The sequence below is a fragment of the Echeneis naucrates genome, chromosome 15, assembly GCF_900963305.1.
Source record: "Echeneis naucrates chromosome 15, fEcheNa1.1, whole genome shotgun sequence".
Classification (NCBI taxonomy): Eukaryota; Metazoa; Chordata; class Actinopteri; order Carangiformes; family Echeneidae; genus Echeneis; species Echeneis naucrates.
Window position 1 is genome coordinate 22996487 of NC_042525.1, and position 21735 is coordinate 23018221.

The 21735-nt window shown below is 40.6% G+C and overlaps 2 protein-coding genes across 3 annotated transcripts; one reads left to right on the forward strand and one right to left on the reverse strand.

Moving 5' to 3' along the window:
- Positions 1-125: 125 nt before the first annotated feature.
- Positions 126-12473, reverse strand: sncga (synuclein, gamma a). Of its 2 annotated transcripts, XM_029521428.1 has the most exons (7): positions 12405-12473; positions 9497-9758; positions 4797-4838; positions 3799-3926; positions 3370-3396; positions 1471-1524; positions 126-616 (listed from the first exon to the last, which is right to left on the reverse strand). In XM_029521428.1, exons 2-6 carry the CDS (start codon positions 9615-9617, stop codon positions 1471-1473), a joined length of 372 nt encoding a protein of 123 aa, XP_029377288.1. In that variant the 5' UTR covers positions 9618-9758; positions 12405-12473; the 3' UTR covers positions 126-616. The 2 variants fall into 2 exon arrangements, with proteins under 2 accessions (XP_029377288.1, XP_029377289.1); XM_029521429.1 differs by lacking the exon at positions 3370-3396 and having other exon boundaries at positions 12405-12459.
- fam98a (family with sequence similarity 98 member A) lies at positions 11550-21197 on the forward strand. The gene is made up of 9 exons (XM_029521427.1): positions 11550-11688; positions 12468-12778; positions 13933-14081; positions 14360-14494; positions 14840-15021; positions 15242-15322; positions 15470-15586; positions 16586-16753; positions 19389-21197. Exons 2-9 carry the CDS (start codon positions 12741-12743, stop codon positions 20043-20045), a joined length of 1527 nt encoding a protein of 508 aa, XP_029377287.1. The 5' UTR covers positions 11550-11688; positions 12468-12740; the 3' UTR covers positions 20046-21197.
- The last annotated feature ends 538 nt before the right edge of the window (positions 21198-21735 follow it).

The following is a 21735-nucleotide window of genomic DNA, read 5'->3' on the forward strand; positions in this document are numbered from 1 at the left end:
TCCTCAAAATGACAGAATGACCAGTGCCCTTTTAGTTTTATGATACTGAACTAACCATGTAATGTAAATGTCAATACTGAATAAAAGGACTTTGCTTTACTCTATCAATGAAGAAGAAACAAAGGTGAATTTCAAATTCAACTTTATTTCATTTTGTTTTATAAAAGAAGCCCACTTATTACCAGCAATACAGAGTCACGTATGTGTGTCAGCTACAGGACTGATTCTTAATTTGTGTGTAGGTCTATGATACGTATTGTCAGTGTGGGTCGGTAAAGCGACATGCAGTTAAAAAGCTTCAGATGTCAAAAGGCTGAAATCAGTCTGATGATTGATGGGATGTTTTGGACACTTGATGCATCAAATGTGAATGCCCAGCCTGGATGATGTGATTCCACACTGAACAATCAGCTAAGAGAATGGATGCATGTGCCCTGATTAACCTGATCTCCGAGTGTTAAAACCTGACATCGGTGTGTGGGTGATAAGTAAGATGCAGGGGCAGTGTCACAATGGCAACGGTAAGGGAGATGAGCCTAATCCGTTTAAGTTACACAGAATAGGTAAAGCATCTTTCCGGGTTAAGGGGAGGGCAAAGGGGCAGTGAATGAACAGTCTGAAAGAAACAAAGAAAAACAAGTTATTAGTTATCACATTGCTTAAGATATTTAGAAAGAAGTAAAAAGTGTGAGGACAATCTGATCATTTAAATTTTCACTTTTTAAATGGAAACTTCCTTGATGACTAGGACATGACAAGGACTTTCTTCTAACCCGGCTCTGTTATACTGAAATAATGATTGTTCTTAATCTATATTTTTCCTCTTGCCAACTTATTCAAAGTTTACACTTAATTCTGTTCCACTGTACATTTAACCCCAGTTACACTGGAGTCTATTGTGACACACTCCCTTGTGTTATTTGACTGTTTGAAGCTGTGTTTAGAAATGTTAAAGGGACTTTAAATTAAATGAAACACAATTTGAAATAATAACATAGCAGTCAGTTGTTTGTGTTTAACTCTGAAAATTGTAAAGATGTAGTACAGGGCTAAATGTTTAATATTTTGAGTTTCTCTGCTCGGTGGTGTGGTTTACAGCCTGAGAATGTATGCATTTTAGTGCATGGAAATGTGCATATTCATGCATTGGTCCCTCCTGTGACTCTTCAGGATAGTGGCTGTGATCACACAGGCAGAGCCCACACGTGAGCTGACATAGTGCAGTATGCAGCCTTAAGGCGAACGAGACCTCTTAGAATTTCTTCAACTGAAGAAAACACTTTTTGTCAAAATGAAAAAACTGAGTGAAAATTGTAGAGACACTGTCACTGTAGCGGCTGATGTCTGAGATATTTTTAAATGACATCACAAAATGTTTTTATTGCGAGGGACAACCAGCATTATTTCACTACCTACCCTGCTGCCCTAAAATACTCACCAGAACAAATTCAATGATTTATCATCACTCACCTACTGTGCAGCCTGTTCAGTCTGCTCTTCTGCTTCTCTTTTTGCCAGATCAGTCTGCAGGGACCAAGAACAGGTCAGGTCACATAAATCCACTTCCACGCAAAGTCATACATATGCAAAGCTTTATTTCTCCCAAAACAATTGCATGTTAGTTAATTCAAAGTTGGTACAGACTAGTTGGACTGCACCCTCCAGATTCCAAACTAATTTCAGAACTTTTGGTGGGGTTTGCTCAGTGGCCCTGTAGGTGATGAAACTCTCCAGCTAAAGGGACCAGGTGTCGCTTACGTGACACAAGGTTTTGGAGTTGTGTGTCTGAACATAATGAAATAGAAATTTCATTAAAAAACTGTCTTTTAATTTGTGTTCTGACATTATTTAGTCCCAATGTACTAAGTGCAAACTGCCAAATGCTTTATTTTTCACTTTGACACTTGCATTGTGTGCTCTAAATCAGCGGTCCCCAACCTTTTTTGTGCCACGGACCGGTTTAATGTCAGACAATATTTCCACGGACCAGCCTTTAAGGTGTGGCGTATAAATGCAACAAAATAAAATGATACGATCGCCATAAAAACTGTGCTATTTTCTAAATGTCATAATAAACGTGAATCCACTGTGCATTCGTATGGAACTTTATTAGCAGCGTCATCGTAACATTCTCTCTGCCCCCTAACCCCGAACCTAAATGCAGCTTTCTTTTTCATGGAAGTCACAGGCTCTTCTTCTGTCTCCTCACTGGGCCTTTTCCCCTTCACAAAGAAACGATCCTCTTTTAATCACTTCGCTAGCTTGTGGGTTTAATTTTAGCGGTAACGTATCACGTGACCGAGACAAGCTCAAGAGTGAGTTATAGACGGATGTAACGGAGAGAATCCGGTCATTTTTCAAACTAAAACATCGTTCAGATTCAGATAATAAATAAAACACAAATAATGTATGTTATTTATTCTTTCTGCGCGGCCCGGTTCAAAAGACCCACGAACCGGTACTGGTCCGCTGCTCTAAATGTTTGGCCCATTGTGTATTTCCATGCATTACTGTATGTGAGCATCTATCAGCAAAAATGAAGAGAGAAAAGACATGTAAATGTCATTCTGGCATCATACCATTATACCATTAATACTGAACAAATCTGAAAACGTCCTCTGCTCTTCCTGCCTGGGCTGAATGTCAATATGATGCAGGCAGGATAAGATAAATGAAACTAAGTGAAAGTTCAGTGGGGAAGACACTAAACTATAAGCACCACCCATTTTCATCCAATCACAACCTGACATAGTGGCTGTTACCCAATCACTAACTCTGTGACCCTTCTCCAGCTGTTAACCAACTTATGGATGAATGATGGGTTGTCTCCACTGAAGTCATCTGATTATAAGTTTCCCACTCATTAACACCAGTCCCCATTGCCATCACTATGGATACCTCTTCCACCATTGGATGGGGATTCATCTCCTGCTGGACCCATTTGTTCATAATATCTCTCATTTGAATCATTATGTGGAAAATTAAATCTTAGAGACATTTTCTGGCTTTATCAACAATGGATCAAATATATGTTTCTCCAAATTAGCTACGACAGCTGTGATACCCAGATGATGCGTCCAGTCCCCTGCTGTTATTGTGCACACATCCAGCCTTTGCAGCTTGCATACCATCTGATTGGACACAGGCCTATGTGTCAGATGTGTTGAGAAAAGAGTGGATGGTGTGATTTTAAACTTTCCAGGAGTTAACTGTGGCAAATGCCTCCTCTTTCTTCAGATTTGATCAAATCTTTGTTAAACATCCATGCTGAGTCCTGAAAGGCTTTAAAGTCAGTCAGATCAGACGACAAGCATCAAGCCATGCAGCCATTCAGTTAAATTCAATCAGTGCCTATGACCAACCAGGCACCTGCTCAGCCACTGGTCCTGCCTCCTCCTGTTCACAGTCAATCACCAGAAATTTGTGAATGGGGAAAGAGGAAACAAAAACAAGTTATCACAGTAAGTACTGTAAATATTGTTGATTATGACAAAATAATAAGCCTGAATCAGAGGAAAATATCAAGATTTTGTGTTTTATGTCATATGATTGTAATTGTTATGTATCTTCTCTGAATTAGTGAAGTGGTCAAATGTGTTTTCTGAACAATGTGAAATGTTAAGGTAAATAAATTTCTGTATCATTTTTGTTTTAGTTGAAACAGCTGTCACCAGACACCAGAAGGATGTACTTTTAAATTAAATTAGTAATTAAAACAAAAATAATGAATTATGTTAAAATTGAAAAATTACATTTCCACAGCTTTGGTCTTGGGCCATTAGGTGTGACATGACTTACCTCCCGAACAAATCCACTTGTCACAGCCGCATTCTCCACCCCTTCCACTGTTGCACTGGCAACCTCGTTGGCACCAGCAACTGCAGTGTCAGCAACGATGTTGGCCTGCTCAGTCGTCTTCTGGGCAACTGAATGACACAATACAGCAAAATGTTTGTTTTTGTAGAAACATCTTATGCACCACCATCCAGCGTTCATAGACCTACTTTTGGTGAGTTCTGATCTCTTCTGAGCTGTGTTTCCTGTGGCTTATAGCCAACACAAATTTTCACATTGTAAGCAACAATTTAAGTTCCCAAAGTAAGGAAACATGACTGTAGAGTTCACATATTCTATGAAGGTAGACCTCATGTGGTCGTTGATTATAGATCAGGTCTAGATTTGATGTTAATCCTATAATGCTGTGCGTATCATATTTGATACACACATTTATGAAACCATCCCCTTGCCAAAATAAAAGAAATATAGATTGAAAAAGTCAACTGTTTGAAAAAAAACCAAACTGTTGACTTTTATATGATATAAACAAAAAAGCAAATATGGTAAAAAATTTTATTTATTTAATTTTCACATTTTGTCAAAGGGCCAAATCAAGACTTCTGACAGAGTCAGAAAATTCAAAATTTCTGTCCATTATTTCTTGGGTTAGGCATTATAGAGCTAATACAGTGAATGTGTCAAAGGTCTCAGGCCACAGAGGGATGCTCTATATTGAGAAACTGAACCTTCAAACCAGCTGGAAGGACTTCTGGAACTTTGTGATGACACATCCAGGCAATCATTGCGCTCAGCAACACCACCAAGCCCACCCATCTAGACCACCACCATCAAAACTTGAAGGATTTGGTTTTGTTGTTGGAGTTATAACCTGAAATCTACTGTATTTTTAGGAAATCATTCAGTGAACAGTCACACAGGAATGATGGTTGGAATCAAGTCAAAGCAAAATGTGTTGTATGTGAATGTCAAGAAGAGACAGTTCAGTTTGTGCTTTGTACCTGTGTTAACACCTGTGACCACTCCCTCCATTGTCTTGTTTCCTGGAAGAGAGAGAAGGTATAACAATGTGACTTTTCTGAATGACCCATTACGTGTCCAGAAGAGCGCAGTGGTGATCAGCAGCTCCAACATAACTGGTGACCCCGACGTGACCAAGTTTGGAACCTGGGCTGAGAGGGAGCCTGCCGTGTCCTGCACTGAACAAAGCTGCAGCACAAGGTAGGTTAAAATTAAAACCTACATCAGTGCACTTGCTACAGGGGATGACGGCTAAAGTCTCAGCTATTGTGGACGCACTTGAAATGAATGACTGCTTAAAAAAGTTTGTTCGTCATCCCCCTGATTTGAGGCTATTGGAGCAAAAGCATTGTTCAGGGAAAGAGTGGTGGAGGATAAGAGGGGGACACCTGCACATGGAGGTTCTGCCAGCAAATTCTGTAAAACGTGGTTTATAATGGTTATAATCGTTATGTATTTATGAGAAGCAAAGAAGGTGCTATGTGATGGCTTGAGCAATATAGATGTAAATTCCATTTAGGCTGATTGCGCATATTTGGCGGTGCGACTGGCCAGTCATAGCGTTTGGACAGGCTGTCTGAGAGAAAGAGGACTAGTTGAGTCCCTGCTGTATGTTACAAAAATTGCGCAGTCCAACCACAGAACGGAGCCGGAGATGCTTGAGCTATGTGCTGTGTGATAAGTGAGACCTGGCACCAGGAGCCCCCTTGTTTGTGTGTGTGTAATAACTGCAGGCAGAGGATTTTAAATGAGATGGGAAGCACACCGTGAGCTACGTTATAAATTAGTGGGGCTGTGGTGAAGTCGTTCGGCTTCAGTACTCTTAACTGGGAAACCCTAACCCAAATTGTACTCACCTATTAATAAATATATATGTGTGGAGTATCCTACTTGGCCTACTTAGCTGTTCCATTATTTACCACAGTTAAGATGTTGGCAATGAAATCCAGCAGGTCTTGTATATAATAGAATTAAAAACCATCCAGTGGTTTAAAGGTCCCATATTTGATTTATCTCATCTTGTTTTAAACATTCATAGGAGTTGTGATTTCTAAGAGCTCCAAATCTCTTCAGTGTAGTTTCACATCTCCTCTCTCAGGCTTCTTTATGGACCTCTACTTAGAATATGGGCGCTTTGAGGGACTCGATCTTCCTATCTCAATTTGTCTGTTGGGTTTAAATTTGCAGGAAAAATTGTAAAGTGGAGGTCAGAGACACCTTAAAGGACAGAACTGGTTCAGAGGCAAAGATGGACCCAAATAAAGCTCTGAGGGAATACAATGCAACTTCAACACACAGCAGTTTCAGTGTAAGTGGTCTGAGATTGGGTCTGGATCTGACCTGCTTTTCAGACTTCGCCTTTTCTGTGAATTATTTATTCATGCTAACCGTGAACAAATGTTCACAACACTCAGATTCATGCTGTGTTGGTTTGATTCTCTCTGACTTCTGACTTCTTCTGACTGTATTTACATTTGCTCAGTTTTAGTGTGTAATCTTATCTTCCCTCCTGTTCCAGTCTATGTCACTGGAGCAACATCTAGTGGACACTGGATAACTGCTGCTGAGCATTGTCTCTGTTCATACGTGTACACACACACACACGCACACACACACTCTTGTGATTCAAATACATGGCCAGACATTTCATGTAGAATGGAAATAAACTATGTGGTGGTCAGTATACATATATGGTACAAACTAAAGTCTTGACTTCAAGACAGCAGTGCAGTAGCTCAGTCTGAGCTTCAAAACCTGTGGGTAACAAGCCTATATCCATCTTTATTACGGTTTTTGGTTGGGGACCACTGTTGTATAAAATGTAACAGTAACATTTACAGGCCCTATCATTTCCTAATGACTTTTTGGTAATAAGTTGGCCAGATTCATGATATGTAATGTTATATTTTAGGTAAGAAGATAAATGTGTAGAGAGACTTGTTTGTGTTTCTGCTGTGTTCCCATAGTGCTCCATTCCAATCAGTTGCATGGCATGGATCCCTTTAAAGTCCAGAAACAGTTTTTTATTGGAAATTGCAAACTTTTCACAAATTTTATGTGACTTCATATGTTCAGTTCCAGGAGTATTTTCATTGTGTAATGTTGCTACTTTTACTCCAGTGAAGAACATGAATGTTTAATCCAGCCAAGTCAGACTCAGAAGGACACTTGTCCTAGTGGGCGTTGTTGTGGTCGTACATGTGACGGATCAGACTGAACATTCTTTGTGTGGGGTAACACAGTCTGGTTTACTGTCTGAGAAGCAGGCAGTAAACGAGCCAGAGAAACAGTGGGAAGAAACATAGCAACCATTTTCAGACAAGCAGCAAACCCGAGCAGAGAGTACCGATAGCATCAGTTACAGTAAGAAGCTCAGACCCACATGTGATGCATATTTGATGAGGGTGTGGGTTTAATCTGCTCCAATGGCTGTTTCTGCCAGTCAAATCAGGAGTGATCATCGTTAAAATCAATCAATAATTTCTATGTTTTCATTTTGAGCAGATGTCGCTGAATTTTGGTGATCTATTTTTAAAAAATTGAGCCGCACAGTCAAAGATATTTAGATTAAACAGTAGCACAACCTTTTCTCTGAGGTCACAAGAAAAATCACAGCCCAATAAAGGTGACTGAGTGCAATGACAGCTACACTGTCAGGCATCTTGTCAGGATACACAGTGCCCACTGTCAGTGTTTACATGCATGTGTGGCAGTGTGAGAGGATTGTGGTGATGAATCCTGGTGATGAATCATGCACCGCACCGACTTTAGGCCCAGAGTTTAACATCTGAACTCTCTCAGCTGTCATTAAGCTGTTTCTATTAAACACCTATAAAGAGTCAGTGTGAACTTCCTGTTGAGTGTCAACTTCCTGTTGAGCTAACAACAGACAGACTGAGTCAGAGCAGCTGGAAAACACAGGGGAGCATGAAAATAGCTAAGAGGGAGACAAACACCACATCACAAGGTTTTTCACAAAATTTGTGGATTATAGAAACACCACAAAGTGCTACTGTCGCATGGGAATTGACCACTACTTCCCTGTGCCATATTTTTTTGTTTTACTGAAACCATCCACCTCCTCTGCCTCCTCCTGATGGTCAGTTTTTCATCCATCCATCAATTATCACTTCATCCTTCCCTCATTAATTTTTCCACTGAAACTCAATCAACTGACCTTAACTTTCCTTTTCATTCTCCTTCCCACCTCTTCACCTCCCAAACAGTTTTTCCCCAGTCATGAGTAGTGGGGCTCTTCTTTATGATCTATTTCTGTGTCACTGAGCTTCCTGTCCTCCATCTATCCCTCAGTTCATTCCTTCGGTAGTAAAAACCTCGTCTTGGTGGATTTCACTCATCCAGAGTCACGCCTGTGTGGAAGCACTTCAAGTCATTGTCTGTCAAGTCACCCCTGTTCCCAGCAGCTTCTCATGGGTGCCACTAGGTGTTTTCAGAGCAGAGATGTGCAGTCTGGCCTCAACCCCAGGTGGAGTGGTGGGCTGGGTCTGACCTGCTCAGGGGTCATTTAAAAATAAACATCATGTTGTTTTGAAGAAGGTTTGAAACTAGAGACTGAGACCATAATTCATTTGGAAAACATTTACTGAGCTAATAAATGAAGAAGTAGAGACTTCATCTGATGGTCATTGGATAGAATGAAGGTTTAAGGTTATTCAGCATTGGCTTCATTTTACACCGTGTATATAGGAGCTGAATGCTGGACAGGGCTGTAGTGAAGGTGGACTCAGCCCACTTTACTGCAGGATGCTGCACTGCCACGCCTTGTTCTGCTTCAACTCTACCTTAGTGCAGCAATGGCATGATAAAGTTTTCACTTTATGATCTGAATATATTTAGATTCACCTTCTTTTCCTCTGCCTGCCTCTCTGTCTCTCCATCCATTGCTCAATTTTAAGTCCATCGATCTCTCCATCTATATCCCCACCCATTTTAACATTACTTTTCATTGTCATGATGAAATTGCACTTTTCATGTCTTCCAACTATCACTCTCTGTCCACTCCCATCCCTCCCTTTAGCCACCCTACTTTGGATTACATTACATTACATTTGCATGACATTCATTCTGCATCCATCCCTCCTTTCATCCTTCCATCCATTTATTCTGTTCCTCAGTGCCGTAATGAGTTGCACTTTTCCCCACTCTTTCTCTTTTTGGCATATCCTGTTTTGGCTTCCTGTCCTCCACCTATCAGTCCCTCCAACATCCCTCCATTATTGTCTCTTTTCCACTCACACTTAATTAAAATTTTCCAGAATTAATGTGCAATTTGATGAACATCTACTTTTACTCCTTTTTTATTCCTTCATCCTCCCTTTTGTCATTTTAGCCCCCTGTTTCTTTTAGTTCCTTTTGGGATTTCAATATTTTAAGATTATATCAAGCACTTGCTCCATCCCTCTGTCTATCCCTACCTTCACCCATCACTGAATTTCACTCATCCCTCATTCCATTCTTCACTTTCCATTAAAATAGCTCATATGTAACTTCATCTTTACCAATTTCTTTTTTTAATTTCTGCCCCAAAATGTCTCCATCATATTTTCTTCTTTATCTTCACCTGTTTATTCATTCTGTTCCTCTTCCTCTTCTATCCCCCCCATAAAAAACACAAATTATGAAAAACTAATGAATACCATCCATCCATCCATCCCCTCACCGACATAGAAGACTCCCTCTTTGGTCTTGGTGGCGGCCTCCTCCACACCAGCCTTTGTTTTTTCTGCAGCAGCCACCACTCCATCTTTTGCAATGGAGAATCCTTTCTTCAGAACATCCATGATGCTTTTCTGGACGTCTCTTCTTCTATCTTCCCCTCTTACTGTTCAGTCGGCTTCTGTCTGTGCCCCTGTCCCTCGTGCTTCTTTTGCTCTGTCTTCCTCAATCGTCTCTTCTCGTCTGCCAGAGACGTTCTGTTCTTCCTGCTAATGGATGAGGGAGAGAGAAAGGGGCCAGGGGTGGAGAGAGGGCACATGAGAAAGAGCTCTAAAGAGAAAGGGAGGGAGTATAATATATTAAAGCAACTTGGGACACTTGTGCACTGGAGCAACAATAAGAAAGAGAGAAGTGTTGGAGAGAGAGTTGGCGATAAGAAGGAAAGGGCAGCAGGAGAGGCATTGATTAGTTGTGGGAAGTAGAAATAGAATAAAGAAGAAAAAGAAGAAGGAAGCGGAATAACTGAGGGCTCTCATCAGTCGTTCTGATCCACAGGATTTAGACAGTCTCCCTGACTGCATCTTAAGGAAATAAGCCAGTCTTTTTAAGTTTTCTAGTACAACATTTAAGGTTTTATTTCTAAAATAGATAAATACATTTTTATCAAGGTTGTATCAGTCATACTGGTAAAATTCTTTTTCCATGGCGAGCATCTGCTGCCATTAGCTTACGATTACTGTTATTAGTTTTAAGAAATGAGCAGCTGTCTCATTGTCCATGTGTGCTTTTCTGCAGACAGTCAAATATTTTAATTCAGAGCGTGACATTCGACCATTGAGCATCATCAAGTGGGCCGCTCAATGAGACGAGGAAGGAAGGAGGCATGGAGTAATCTGCTCTCCATCTGTCCTGAATGTGACTCAGCAAAACGTGCACACACACATACAGACAGTCGTCTCCCAGACACACCCTTGACTGCCAACTCTTTTTTCTCATTGGCTGCCCATCTATTTTAAGACCTCTTTGATTTCATTTTTTTCCGGGATGGATGGAAGCAGATCAATGCCATCATTATGGGCTGTAAGTCAAGTCAAGTATATGTTACTTTACAAATGAACAAAACCTTGAGACTCTACTAGGTTAATTTTCCTTGCACAGTTACTCTGTATTTCACAGTGAGCATAATGCTAGTAGTCCATTTTGCAAGGGAAGTCACCTCCAGGTGAATAAATTCTTTGATATTGTGTCCACTGCATCATGTGTAATAACTCTCACTGTACATTCAGGCAACACTGCACAATGCTAAACTCCTAATATTTTGGACCATAGAAGGAGCACAGGGTTTAGACACAGTGTTCCTTCTCACTGTGCAAGTTCCTGTTGGCCTTTGGCTGATATACAGGCAGCAGCAATGTGTGTGTATGTGTGTGCTGCTGGCATTATGCAACTATCGTGTGTCTGTGTCAGCAGACCGAGTCTTTTTATTCAGATGAAAAAGTAAATTTTGGGGTAGAAAAACAGCAAAAAACTTTAACAAGATGTCACAATCACACCATAACTTTTCTCTTTCACATCTGATCAAACACTGAGAAAACTTTCTTCGCTCTTTTTTGTACATTTTATTCATTCACAAGTTCATCTTTTATCGCTTATCTATTTCTGGGTTGCTGCGGTGCTGGAGCCAATCCCAGCTCACACTGAGTGAGGATTAGTGTTGGGTGCACAGTCCATTGCAGGGGCATTGTTATCGACTAGTCTTCTGATTATAATTGTTTTAAACCAAAAGTCTATGAGAAAAAACCATTACCAACAAACTCAGAAATAAAGACAGGCTTGTTTAAGAAACCAAATGTAGCTGCCATCAGAGTCAGTTATACAGTTTAAGTTAATTTCATGATTTTGAGTTAAAATTAAGAATAATTTATGTTTTTAAATAAAATAATATTTAGTAAGTTCATATAAATGCAATTTAAAGGAACACACACAAGAATAAATGTTTAAAAGGATCTGTATGATATTTACATAGCGGAACTAATGTTAAATTGCCGCAGTAGAGTCAGGTTACCGTTTGTTGACGCATGTTAGGCATGACCATGCGTTAGAGGAAGAGAGGATGTTAAGGTTATGCTGCTGTTATGCTGCTGTATCATACATGAAGTTTCCTTTTGTCTCCCTTTAGTTAATGCGGCCAATGAGGTATGTACATTTATTTGTATGTTGCTATGAGAGTTCTCTGTGTAACATCAAGCTAATTTCATGTTTCATGTATTTAATTTTATTAGGTTCTCACAACATTTGTCCACGGCTGTTTGACAGTATGAAGGAGGAAATCCATGCTAACAGTTCCTCAGCAGTTATAAATGTCAAACAAATGTAAATACAAAGATTCTTTAGCATATAGAAGTTCCTGAATCCAAAGCAGGAATGTGCCATGTAGTAAAATATGCTGGGCTACAGTTGAAAAGTCAAAATTATGTAACATCCTAAACACTCCAATTTGACCTTTATGCAAAATTTTATGAAATCAAGGAAAAATGGAAAGGAGAGGTCATAAGGACAAACTTTTTTGATAACGACACAAAATTGAAATTCAAATATGAAAAAAAAAAAAAAAAAAACCCAGAAGATGTTAATGTATAGTCATTGAAATAACTGCAAAATAAAAATTAGCTGAAGTGCAAGACGTCAGATGTGATTACAATCAGAATAGATGTGTCCTGACATGGGTAAATTTTTTCATGTATTATGTATAGAAACATTTAGTCCTTTTCAAAATGGGGGGAGATTTTATGACATTTATGGAAAAAGTATGTTGTTATGATGATATTGTTCCATTACAAAAAAGAACAGATTCAAAAAGAATAAATATATTTATTGAGTTTTACTTCAGACAAGAGACAGCTGCTCCTCACCTCTCTGTAGACACTTAAATGCTGAATTCATCAGGAAAACTGAATACCTCTTTCCTTTGTAAGCACTATATAGTGAGCATCGATTGAGTACTGAACTGCATCATGGCAGCCACTGGCACTTCCGGGTCATCTGATCCAGGAAGAAACCACGGTGGCCTGGGTCAAGGTTCAGAGCCGCTGCTCCCTTCTGGTCGGTAGGAGACGCTGGAGCTGTGTGCGCTGCTTGGACAACCTATAATGAAACCAAAGAAGAAGAAGTTAAACGCGTTTCAGCTGGCTGGCTGATGAGAAAACGCAATTTCTCCCTACGTGGCTTCACAACATCAACGCAGTGGAATGGAGAATGACATCCTCGTCTCTCTGGAGGACTTGGGGTGAGTTGAAGCCGTCCAGTGGGTGAATCGGTGTGGACAGGATGTGGAGACCGGCTCTCTACGCAGCCTTTCAGCCTGCAGTCTGCTGTTAACCGGCGCAGCCTGGCTAACCTTAGCTCAACGGCTAATATGCTAGAGAGACTAAAGTGAGTGTGAGGAGCGTCTCTCCGGGCTCGGTGTGTGGACTGGGTCATGCGTGCGTGGTCATGTACTGGGCGAACCACAAGCTGCATCAGCAGGGAAGCACAGCCCAACACATTCCTGTCAGCTGCTCCCTATTTATACACCTTCATTCAGAAAGGCCTCCTGGGTCAGTCACCGTGCTCTTAATATCCATTACTCTAACTCCTCACGCACTTTCGTCTGATCCTGCACATGAGGGAAGAAGAGGGATTTCCTGAAATCTCTTCAGGCAGACATCTCTACAAAGGCAGCTTCACGGAATAAATGTATTAAACTACTCTGAATAACTATCTGCTGGGACCCATGTTCAAATCCTGCACCTCACCTTGCTGTCGGTGTGACATCAGAGAGAGACACAGACACATCAGAGCTCTCTTGGTCATGCTGCTTCTGATAGGATGTTCAGAATGAAATGGCACATGCTGAGGCTTACTTACTTAAGAAACATGCCATGTAATAGGTGTTAAAGTATCGTCGACCCGTAACTAGTAAGATTGCTGCTCCTGATCTATTTATGCAAAGAAGAGGCTTTATCAAATAGTAAATAATTTTCTGAAACATTTGGGCTGAGCTGTTTCAAAAAACCCTTTCTGCTTCAGGCTCAAAGGTCATCATGACATCAACCATGTAGAAATTATTTTATAGATGAACACTTCTTAGGCAACATCCCTCATATCCCCGTAAATGACCAGCATTTTGCAGATTGATAATCATGATACTTAGAATAAGTCATTTCTAAAAAAGATTTTACTGATAACGGTATGTTACCATTATGCAGAGTTTGGGGATTATTTTCCTTTCATTTTTTTTTTTTTTTGTTTGAGCTGGAACAACTTTGCTTGGAACAAACTTATTTAAAATGTGTGCCTGCTGCCTAAAAAATAATCAATTTCCAAAGTCACCTTCTTGAAAGGCTGTGGCTCATTGATTTGTTTGGTCTGTTGTTGTCGTCTGTTCATTTGTCACTTCAGATACCAAGGCCCTCTGTTGGAGGATGTAGCTCTGGATTCTGCTGTGAACGGAGGAGCAGCATCACCTGAGTTCACAAAGCTTTGTGCCTGGATTGTTTCAGAGCTCCGACTTTACTGCAAGTTGGAGGAGATTGTCCATGCCACCAACTGTAAGACTTTTTATGTCTTCAGTCAAGTTGCTTCTCAAGGAACACTTGACAGAATGTATATTTGCTTGTATCATTTCCTGACTTGTATTATTCTTGAAGTACAAATGCAAATAGGACATACACTAATCAGTGTGACATGCCACTGGGGATTTTGGGGAAACTGGTGAGCTGTTATCTGATGATGGAAGACAATAAAATATTTTGACACCATAACTTGCTGTGTTGCTTTGACTGGATTGTTTTGACATCAGTTTTGATGACTTCTCCCCCCCCAATAGGTCCCAGTGAGGTTGAGGGCTTCCAGCTGGAAATGAGTGGGCTGCTGGCAGAGCTCTTCTGTCCTTATTCTGTCCTTACCACTGGAGACATCATCCAGAGGTTTCTTACTCGGAGAGACTGTCTCCTGCTACTCAGTAAGACAAAAGCACTCTGTATGATCTGTACAGGATAAAGACAAAAACAATGCTGTGTTGACTTTTGGTCAGAAATGTTAGACTCCAACTCTTTTTTTTTAGTGAGGGTAGGTGAGGAACAGTCTTTCTCAACAAAACATCTTGTTTGAATAGCTTTGCTTCTCATCAGGCATAGACGAGGGTATTCATTCAAATTGAAGTGTGCTTTGTTTCCCCCTCATTGTTGATTTAAAATATAAACATAATTGGCCTCCATGTGTCTGACTCCTGATAATTGGTTTGTCCACCTTAATCAGTGAATACTTTAGCATGAAATAGAGTTTGACCAGATCCACTTTCTCTCAGCCTTTCTAGTCTCTGAGTTGGAGGCGTCACGGATGATCCTTGTCAACCAGCCCCAGAAGAAAGCCCAGGAGATAGGCAGTCCCGTGTTCCAGGAGCTTAAAGGCATATGCGTGTCACTGGGCATGTCAAAGCCTCCCGCCAATATCACCATGTTCCAGTTCTTCAGTGGAATTGAGAAAAAGGTCAGTTGGAACAATGAACTGAACAACAGCAAGGTTAAATCTGCCTGCCGTTGGATTCCTGACAGTAGCAATCAGAACACACAACAACACTATGGTCAGAACTGCATCTCCTGAAACATTTAGAGATCATTGATTGTTCTAATCAGAATATAATGATGCAGTAAAGTCCATAGCCACCGTCATGAGAGATGGAGTTGACTGTCTTATCCTTGTTTGGCAGCTGAAAGAAGCCATAAGTCGAGTCCCACCAAATCATGTCGGAGAGCCTCTGCTGAAAAAGCCACTTGGACCAGTGCACCTGGTAAACAGTGAGATGATGCTAGAGAGGGGAAAGAGAGAAAAAAAAAAAAAAAAAAAAAAAAATATATATATACATACACACACACACACAAGCTGTGGAATACTGTGGAAGTAAACAACTCTTATTTTGGGATTTGTTTTCTTGCAGGAAAAAATAGAAGCTGTAAACCAAGCTCTGCTGAATGAGTATGAAGTCAGAAGGAAGATGTTGTTGAAGCGTCTAGATGTGACGGTGCAATCATTTGGTTGGTCTAAGAGAGCTAAGGTAAGTAGACTCTTCAGGCCATGGTCTAGTGAAAAAATGAAAAGGCACAAATAAGGAACCTTAAGCAGGAAGTCTTTGCACAGTTTGTGTTCAGCAGCAGATGGACCACTCTGGATTTCATTTTGAATGGAGGAATGGAAGTGTGTTTTTAAAAAAAAAAAAAAAAAAAAAAAGCATACATACATTCATTCATTCATTTTTCATCTTCTCCAGTTTATCCACTTGCTGGGTCAGAGGGGATGTTAGAGCCAATCCCAACTCACATTGGGCATCCACGGGGTCACCTTGGACAGGTCAATAGTCCATTGCAGGGCTAACACATAGAGACAGAGATAGACTAACAACCACTCACACTCAGACCTACGGACAATTTAGAATCGTACCATGCATGTCTTTGGGGCTGTGGCAGGAAGACGGAGTACCCAGAGGAACCCCCACAAGCCACTGAAAACTTATTCAGTGCAGACAGCGTTTATACATCTAACTGTATTCTCTCTTGAGAGAGAAGCAGAAGTTCAATGAATGTTTTCCTAATCAGTTTATGGTCTCTGTCTCTAGTTTAATGTCTTCAATACAACATGCTGTTCATCTTTTAAATGATAGTCCCTTTAGGGGAAAATAAACCATGAAGTACGGGTTATGATAAGGCTATGGCTACTGTGTGATTGACAGACTGCACCGTGCAATCACGAAAGAGTACAGAGCAGGAACTCTGCAATGCAGGTAACAGAAAAAGGTAAAGGTGAGAAGAACTGGCTGTGTTAAAATGTAAGAGTATCATTTTTAGTTCAGTCTTTGTGGTCTGCAATGGCCACAAAGGATCATGTCTCCATAGTCTGGGTCCTCTGATTCATGATGTCCCTGAAGTCGGACATATCTATGAACACATGTTCAGAGGTGTGTGTGTTCTCGTGTGCCAAGATTTCTTTCAACGCTTTCTAATTATTTACATTCATGTTCTTTATTAAAGTAGATTATATATGACTTTATACTCTACAGACTCACGCAGAAAAGTTGGCCAAAGTTTACCAACCTCTTCGTTCTGCTCTTGGGACCAGGAGCAAGATCTCTCTCGCTCATCTTCTAGCTGCTAGACAAGATTTCTCCAAAATCCTCCGAACAAGCAGTGGCAAGATAAGAGAAAAGACAGCCTGTGCTATCAACAAGGTGGGTTAAACACCAAATGCTTCCACCCTCCTTATCTCTATTTTTAATCTGAGGTTTCAAACATCAAGTGTACATGGTCACATGATTATTACTGGTGTGTGCATGGTGTAGGTTGAGAGAAGTGTGTGTGTCATCTAGGTGTTATGATGCAATTGGCTGCCAAAAATTGACTAAACTATTAATATTAAAAATATTAATGTTTAATGATAACTTTAATATCAAAGTTAACCTTGGGACAGCACCCTAAAAATTAAAAAAAATAACCAAATCACCAATTCAGTCTATAATCTGAATTATCTAAATCACAACATTAAAGTAGAAGGATCTAGAGTTCTACAGAGAAGAGGTTGGCAATGTTCCTTCTGGTGCAATATCACTCATATTGAAGAACATGTATTATAAAGTAGCAAACATAAATACCAGTACTATTCTAATATGGTTTGTGTGTATAAGAGAGTGAGTGTCAGTGACCAAATGGCAGACAATTAAACTGCAAACAAGATGGCTGCTGGGGCCAGATATCTCAAGCTGCCAAAGTAAAATGGGGAAGGTTATTTGCATACAGGATGAGTGATGTGCTAAAGCAGCGGTCCCCAACCTCTTTTGCGCCACGGACGAGTTTAATGTCAGACAATATTTCAGCGGACGGCCTTTAAGGTGTGGCGGATAAATGCAACAAAATAAAATGATATGTACGGCATAAAAACTGTGCATTTTTCTAAATAACATAATAAACGTGAATCCACTGTGCACTCATATGGAACTTTATTAGCAGCGTCCTCATAACATCGTGCCAACAAGATAACATGATTAACATCCTCTCTCCCCCTTAACCTCGAGCATAAATGTAGCTTTCTTTTCATGGATGTCGCAGGCTCTTCTTCTGTCTCCTCTCTGGACCTTTTCCCTTTCAGAAAGAAACTGTCCTATTTGTAATAATTTCGCTAGCTTGTGGGTTTAATTTTAGCAGTAACGTATCACGTGACCGAGACAAGCATCTTGACATGCGTCAAGAGTGAGTCATAGACAGATGTAACAGAGAGAATCCGGTCATTTTTCTAAATAAAACATAGTTCAGATTCAGATAATAAATAAAACATAAATAATGTAAGTTATTTATTCTTTCTGTGCGGCCTGGTTCAAAAGACCCATGTACCGGTCCGGGGCCTGGAGTGTGGGGTCCGCTGTGCTAAAGCATGTATGAATGTGCAATCAATCAAACAATCAACATCATCTCCTGGTGTGGCTATAACTAAACAAGTCTGCTGGCATTCAGCTTGTCCACTCTTAAGACATCTTAGGTAGGACTTCACATCATTACCACAGAAAAATTAAAAATGACAAAGGAGCTCAGGGCCAACCTCAGAGGATCCAGGAATCAAGAAAAGAGCCCAAGAGGGCACAGGGAAAGTGAGAGACTCAGGAGAAGAGACACAGGTTGCTTTAGACTGGGTCACATGTCATACAGTGACCAACAGCAGCTGGACTGGGCTTTGGCCCAGCATAGGCCTTAGAGCTTTGTCTGTGTCCACACGGTTGTTCTATTTGGAGAAGTAAAGCACCAAATTGACTTTAAACATCTTCAGAAATGAAAACTGAAAATGGGGGTGAATTAAATGTTTCAGAAAACATGATATCTTAGTGTATGTTTGCCACACACACACCTTAATGGTTAAATGTATTTCTCATGGAATCTTGTCTTTTGTTTGGGGTTTGAATGAACTTGGTTGTGATTTCTGTACTAATTAATATTGTTTCAAGAGAAAATGAGAAAAAACCAAAAACAGACAAAAAAATAAGAATCATATTGTTGGGATTTTATTAGGGATATCTGATATTAACTTTTTGCTGATATCCGATATGCCGATATTGTCCAAACACTGATCACAAATCTCTTGTTGTGGAATTAACACATTACCTACTTTTATTGTGATGTCCCACCAGAGGCATTCCGCAAATTAACATTGTCTGTACAAAATAAGAACACTTCTTCAGTTTAAGTTATGGAAAAGTGCCATATTTATTTTTAACATTTTGTCTCAAACAGCAGCTCTTTCTGAGATCATCCTGACAATGCCCATTACAGGTTTGAACAGCATGACAGCTGCGTTGTTTTTTTTTTTTTTTTTTTTAGTGCGTCCTTTCCTAGTTGTAATGCATTACTTTGCTGCACAAACGCTCTGATTATCAGACATCCCTAGATGTTATGAAGTTGTTACATCGAGATTTTAAATTATTATTATTTATAATTGTTTATTATTATTAACTGGTATCTTGAACGCTGCGTAGCACGGCGGCATAATGGTTATTGGTAATTTGGTTCCCAGGTCTGGTCCTTTCTGTGTGGGGTTTGCATGTTCTCCCTGTACTTGGATAGCGTTTCTCTGCGGACAACGGTTTTCTCCTGCCACCCAAAGACATGCATGTTTAGGTTAATTGGTGACTCTAAATTGTCCATAGGTCTGTTGGTCCTGTGATGGACTGGTGACCTGTCCAGGGTGTATCCCGCCCTCACCCAACATGAGCGGAGATTGGCTCCAGCACCCCCTGCGACCCATGAATGAATAAATGAAATTGATTGGAACTAGTTAGCATCCTCTGAATTATCCACCTTCTACATGTGTTCTCTCATCAGGTTCTGATGGGTAGAGTACCAGACAGAGGAGGCCGACCCTGTGAGATTGAGCCTCCCCCACCAGAGATGCCCACCTGGCAGAAACGCCAAGATGCTCCACAGGGTGGAGGACATTATGGTGGGGGTGGCCACGGAGGTGGTCGGGGGGGCTACGATCAGTATTCCCAAGGTGGCCGTGGAGGTTATGAGAGAGTACACGGAGACAGGGGAGGTAGACCTGTAGGTGGCAGAGGTGGGAAGGTGCAGGGAGGTTGGGGAGATGGAGGAGGAAGGGGCAGTTACAACCAAGGCCATTATCAGGATGCAGGTAGTCATCATGGGACAGGAGGGAGAGGAGGTTACGGAGGAGGAGGAGGAGGAGGGAACAACCAAGGGAACTTTCAGGAACCAGGGTATCATGGTGGAGGAAGTGGATACCATGACAATCACCACCAAGATGGAAGCTGGCATCATGAGAGAGGTGGGGGTCGAGGAGGTCGGGGGGGCAGGGGAAGGGGAGGCAGAGGAGGAGGAGGAGGAGGAGGACAAGGGGGAGGCTGGGGAGGGCGAGGGAGTCAGAATTTTAACCAAGGGGGACAGTTTGAACAGTTCTTCCAACACGGCGGACAGCATTACAACCAGGCTGGCTTTAATCAAGGCAGACACTACACAAGTTAAACAATATGAGGCGACATTAGCCACCTGAAGAGTGAACAGATTTAAAATGCCTTATCTTATCCTCAGTATTCAGCATGATAATTCAACCGTTCAGTTAGGACACACACAGACATACGAATACATACACACACTCACTGTACACCGCTCTGTAACACTGCTTAGCTGCAGAGGGTATTCTTCTGCTTCTTTAGCCTAATGTGTATATTTTTCCGCTGCAACTCTGCCATAGCTGGTTGGTCCCTTGACCGAATTTCTTCACTAAATTAGCCTCATATTGGACATTTGATTTGAAAACCAGGAAAGCTTCCTCAGACTTCAGAGCGGAAGTGCCTGCTGTGTATCGGACAAAGGAATTCATAACTAACCTAGGGAGTATTGCATGTATAATTTTGGAAATTCTTGTTAAATAGATTTTGACAGTTACTTGAAATGAGCTTCATCTTTCCAGTCTCGGTTTTGTTTTAGTATGTTAAGACTGGAATCTCCTTTGTTACTTATTTAAAAGATATCATCTTGTACTGCTCCTGAAAGATTGTTTGATACAAAATGGATGCTGACAGGTTTGCATGAATGTGTAAATACGCAATAAACCGTGAAATGAGAATTTAATCACTTTATTAGTCATTGGTTTGAGTATCACAATGAAATCACAAGTAAAAATTAAAGGCTGATTTTTAGTGGTGACGATAGCTGATATAAATTTAAACCTTGATGAAGAGAGGAAGGTTTCTGAGTGCAATAACCTAGAAGGATCTCAGCATCAGACATGAGAGCTTGTCCAATTAATCGAATGATAACAAATGGAGCTTCAAAAGCATTGCATTGTGAAAAGAAAGGTTAAAATGCCACAACACAATTCCTTGCTCCACCTATTTTAAAAACAGTGTGCTGGTGAGGTTACATCATTAAACTATAAAAGTTTTGTAAATAGATGTCATGAAGTGACAAAATTTAATCTGTCAATATTAGAATTTTCTGTATTTAAATTCCAGCCAATTACTTAAACCATCAAAATTCTAACTCTACTACTGTCCAAATACAGTGGCTTGCAAAAGTACTCAAACCCCTTGAACTTTTCCACATTTTGTCACATTACGACCACAAACATGAATATATTTTATGTGAAGACCAACACAAAGTGGCACACAATTGTAATAAAAGTGCAAGTACAAAGAAATTATACATGATTTAACATTTTTTTCCAAAAATAAAAAACTGAAAAGTGCAGTTTGCAAAAATATTCAGCCCCCTTTTCTGAGTGTAAATGATGATTGCTGAATGATCGAATGTTGACCTAATGACTAAGTAGAGTCAACCTGTGTGTAATCTAATCTCAGTACAGCTGTTCTGTGATGGCCTCAGACGTGTGGTAAGAGAATAAACAAAAACAAGACGTCCTGTTTGCAGTTTGCCAAAAGCCATGTGGGGGACATAGCAAACATGTAAGAAAGTTCTCTGGTCAGATGAGACCAAAATTTAACTTTTTGGCCTAAATGCAAAACACTGTGTGGTGGAAAACTAATACTGTCCGTCACACTGAATACACCATCCCCACTGTCAAATGTGGTGGCAGCATCATGCTCTGGGGGTGCTTCTCTTCAGTAGGCACAGGGAGGATGAATGGAGCCAAATATAGGGCAATCTTGGAAAACACCCTGTTGGAGTCGCAAAAACTTGAGACTGGGGTGGA